At 50.1% G+C, this 4601-nt stretch overlaps 1 protein-coding gene across 1 annotated transcript; it reads right to left on the reverse strand.

Annotated features, from left to right (window-relative positions):
* Positions 1-2695: 2695 nt before the first annotated feature.
* LOC108228879 (fas apoptotic inhibitory molecule 1) lies at positions 2696-4595 on the reverse strand. The gene is made up of 4 exons (XM_017404507.3): positions 4295-4595; positions 3804-4032; positions 3638-3687; positions 2696-3510 (listed from the first exon to the last, which is right to left on the reverse strand). The coding sequence occupies exons 1-4, from the start codon at positions 4409-4411 to the stop codon at positions 3334-3336; spliced, it is 573 nt and encodes a 190-aa protein (XP_017259996.1). The 5' UTR covers positions 4412-4595; the 3' UTR covers positions 2696-3333.
* Between the last annotated feature and the right edge of the window lie 6 nt (positions 4596-4601).

Consider the following 4601-nt stretch of genomic DNA (forward strand, 5'->3'; position numbering starts at 1 on the left):
CTGTCCTTACAGATAACAAACATTTGTTACTGAGTTAATCCTCCAGATGATCTAATAGACCTATTAGCCTGGGAGTGGGCAGCCCTGGTCCTCAGGGCTTCTATCCTGCATGTTCTCCTTGTTCCTCTGCTCCAACACACCTGGTTTGAATCAGTGGATGATTAACAGGCTTCTGCAGAACATGAAGAGGTGATTTAACCACTGAATCAGGTGTGTTGGAGCAGAGAAACAAGGAAAACATGCAGGATGGAGGCCCTGAGGACCAGGGCTGCCCTCCCCTGGTTTAGCCTCTTAAAACAGCAGAAAACCCAGATTTTAAACATTAGAGTCTGATTTTATTTATGTTTTCATATCTGATGCAGTTTGATCAAAACCTAAAACTTTCTTCTAACTGAAGTTCAATAAAAAATAAAGTTCTGCTCCAAAGTTCCAAGTTCCTCTAACACCAGCACAGGACACAGCAGAACCACCTCCATTCTGCAGGAATGTGCAGCATGTTCTGGGACCGTCCTGGTAACATGGTGGTCCTGGAACTGTTCTAAGACAGTTCTGGGACCATGGAGATCCCAGGGCTGTTCTAGGACCGTCCTGAGACTATGGTAGTCCTGGGACATTCCTGGGACCATGGTGATCCTTGGACTGTCCTGGAACTGTGGTGGTCCTGGGACAGTCCTGGGACCATGGTGGTCCTGGGACAGTGCCGGACTCTCTGCGGGTCTTACCTTCTATCGCGATGACGTGCTCCCGGATCTGGTTCTGCAGCAGCGGCTCGTCGACCCGTTCCAGCAGCTCGTAGATGGAGTAAATGTTCGGGTGGACGGACTCGAACCTTTGGATCTCGGAGCGGATGGCAGCCGAGTTGGCCTGATGCTGCTGGTAGTTCATCCCGGCAGACAGAAGCAGGCAGTCCGGGCTGGAGGTCTGTGGTGGATCGGGACAGTGGAAGCTCCAGGAAGACCCGGTTCACGGCTCCTGGATCCTCATCGGCGGCGTACTTTACTCTGCGTGGGGCACTTGTTTTATAATCCAGGACACTTTCTACATCCCTGGAGAGTCTAATCCGGGCGGTCCCTCCGGCGGCCAGATGGGTGCTACTGTCCGGGGAAGGCAGCTGCTCCCCGGGGCGGCCCGCTCCTCAGCTCCGCTGCGGTGACAGATGTGCGGCAGGCGGCGAGGTTCCGCTCCCCCATATCCTCCCAGCCCCGGTGGGATTAAAGAGACTCTTCCGGATTAAAGGAGGCTTTTTACGGCACTTTGACTCATAACTGACCGGAGGAGGAGGACGGAACGGCCTTGTTGTTAGCAGGCTAAAGCTAACTAGCTGTAGCCTCCACACACCGGGAAAACAGGGAAAAATCACCGACTTCCAGGCGTCCAAGTCCGCCTCACACCAGGGGAGGGAGCGGGACTGAATCTCCGGACCGGACACTGAAGCGGGCCTGAGAACGGAAGGGAACCAGCGGCTCGGGAACCACTTGGTGCTTGGTTAGTTCGGTTCCCTGCTCCGGTCCCTGTCTCGTTTTGTCTCCGCGGCGTCCAGAGGTAACCTCCTCGGTTCGGTTCTGATTGAAACGTGAGCGGCGGGAGCCAGCGGGTTCATCCGGTTCCGTCAAACCGGTTCGTCTTTGACAGGCATGTCCCGACAACTGGACCTGAACCTGTGATCCCCGTCCCCCAGCGCCGTGAGGTCCGTCCCGGGCAGACCGCAGCCACAAGATTCCTGCCGGGATTTCCTCCGGAGGGTCAGATTACACACCACCAAATAAGGAGTTCCGGTCCGGGGTTTCACAATAAAAGCACATGGTCTCTGTTCGGTTTGTCCATGAAGAAAACAAACAGTTCAAAAAGTCCCAGCTGAACGTTTTGATGAAAGTAGCTGAAGTTGTTGGAAAACAACCGTGTGAAGGTTGACCTGAAATTCATCTAAATATACAATTTATTTCATTTAATCTTTTTGCACCACAGGTGGTTGGGACAGAAGAATCTACATTTTAAGAGAATTAAGTTGTTTGAAAAACCTAGAATATTATTATAAATAATCACCAGAAGAAAACTAAGATTTAATGAATCTATTTGTTATGTAGACAAAGCATCTGAAAAGGTAAAACAATAAAAAATAATTCCAGCTGGTTGGACGAGTCTTTGACTGAGTGTCCAATATGTTTAAAGACAGCTTCTAATGGAGTCATTTAGGGACAAACGTCTGAATGTTTTACATTTATTCTTGTTTCCATCACTAAATGTGACAACATTTAGGCTGAAGGTTGTCGTAATGATGTTATCACACCAACTTGGTTTGTTGAGTCCAAACTGAATCCTGAAGGTTGTGGTTTGTCGGAGCAAACAGGTCAAAATCTGAAGCCAGCAGAAATAAAAATAAATACTTTTATTACCAATGTTTAAAATAAAGTGACAAAAACAACAGTTTCTACTTTTGTTTCTGTTATTATTTAAAATGTAGATAAAAATCCTCTCAACTAGTTAGTCAAAGTAAAAATGTAATTTGAGCTCTTAAAGTCGAATTTACATGTGATGTGAGACGTTTGACCATTAGGTATAGTTTTGGGCTCTTATTTTGAAAACCTAGTATTTCGTTTTCGTGATGGGTTTGTTGTTTTCTGCTTCACAGCTGCTGTGGAGGAAAATATTCCCTCTGACATTAAAAACAAAAGATTTTTCAGATTTTTTTCAGATCACTACCTCCTACAAAATAAAAGCACAACCCGAGAAGAAACAGATGCACGTGTCAGATTTTTATTTCCTGTAAATCAAATCAATGAACTGAAAGTCTGATTAAAGTTATCTAAGAGCTGAGCAGCAAAAACTCTGATCCTGAGTCTGTCTGAGAGGTGAGAACTGATCCCTCCAGTCTCTGGTCCGATCTCTGGTCCAGTCTCTGGTCCAGTCTCTGGTCTGAGCTCCGGTCTAGTCTCAGGTCTGGTCTCTGGTCCAGTCTCCGGTCTGGTCTCTGATTTGGTTTCTGGTCTGGTCTCTGGTCTGGTCACTGGTCCGGTCTCTGGTCCAGTCTCCGGTCCAGTTGGGTCCAGTCACTGGTCAGGTCTCTGGTCCGGTCTCAGGTGGGGTCTCTAGTCCAGTCACCGGTGTGGTCACTGGTCGGGTCTCCGGTCTGGTCACTGGTCGGGTCTACGGTCTGGTCTCCGGTCCCGTCTCTGGTCTGGTCTCTGGTCCAGTCTCAGGTGGGGTCTCCGGTCCGGTCACTGGGGTGTTCACTGTTCTGATCTCCGGTCCAGTTGGGTCGAGTCACTGGTCGGGTATCCGGTCCAGTCTCCAGTCCGGTCACTGGTCCGGCCTCCAGTCTGGTCTCCGGTCCGGTCACTGGTCCGGTCTCGGGTCTGATCTCGACTGTACTGGAGCCGGTCCCTTCTCTCCGTCCAGCAGTAAACTGTGAACAATGCCGCTCTTCTTCTTCCCACTGCTGGTGGCCTTGATGCAGCAGCTGTGATCGCCCAGCATGAAGTGTGTCTCTGTGCCGTCGTCCACAAACTCCCCCTGAGGACGGAAGACCAGGACAAAATCAGGACAACATCAGAAGGAAACCAAGAGACAAACGAGAAGAACATAAGGGAATCAATAAATCCAAACATTTTCTGCTAAATTGGAACCCATAGATTCTCACCGTTGTGTCCATTTTCTGTCCATTGCACCAGACGTCCATGGTGTCCTTTTCTGTTGGACAGAGACTTTATTAGTCCAGATCCAGAACAGTTTACCTCATCCAGGTAAACTCCAGATGTCAGACGGCCTGTCAGGACCCAGCTGGACCTTCTGACCTCTGGACTCACCGAGGACGACCCTGTAGTCCATCCCGTCCACCGGGATCACCCAGGTCTTGGTGGTCTGAGCTCTGTTGTCGATGAACTTCTGCAGACTCTTCCCGTCTACGAGGAGCGCGTACTCGTAGGCGAAGCCGCTGACGGCCTCAATGCTGATGGTGGCTTTGGTGTCGGAGCGTCCCAGCGTGAAGGTCTCCTTCCCAACCAGCTTAAACATCCAGTCCTTCCTGAGGACTTCCTGTTGGGAAGACACAGTCAGGACACCGGCTCTGGGTATCAGACTGACACCAGTCAACAGAGAAGTGTTGTGTTATTATTTGTGTTTTTAACACAACCTAAAAATGAAATAACTGAATAAATCACATCAACTCTGACTAAATGAAACTAAATGTTGGTAAACATCATGTTAAAGTGGGCCAATCATATATCAGGATCAGTCTCCCCAGGACCAAACCCTGTCCTCGTGAGACTCAGTCAGACTCCCACAAACCGGTCCTCACCTTCCCGTTGACGTACACCACTCGTTTCCCTGTGGTGGTGCCGTGAGCAAACTCAACCCGGTAGACTCCGTCACTCAAGCCCACGTCCCACATGGCCACCACGTCTCCACACAGCATCCTGGACTCAGGGACGGTCCACAGGGAACAGCTGAGTCAGGCTTTCTGGGTCTGAGCAGGTTTGAGCAGGTCTGACAGGTCTGGGTCCTGCAGCCTCAGGATCTGAGCGGTCTGGGTCCTACAGCCTCAGGATCTGAGCGGTCTGGGTCCTGCAGCCTCAGGATCAGGACAGGTCTGGGTCCGGCAGCCT

Source organism: Kryptolebias marmoratus, unplaced genomic scaffold, assembly GCF_001649575.2.
Source record: "Kryptolebias marmoratus isolate JLee-2015 unplaced genomic scaffold, ASM164957v2 Scaffold130, whole genome shotgun sequence".
NCBI classification, from domain to species: domain Eukaryota; kingdom Metazoa; phylum Chordata; class Actinopteri; order Cyprinodontiformes; family Rivulidae; genus Kryptolebias; species Kryptolebias marmoratus.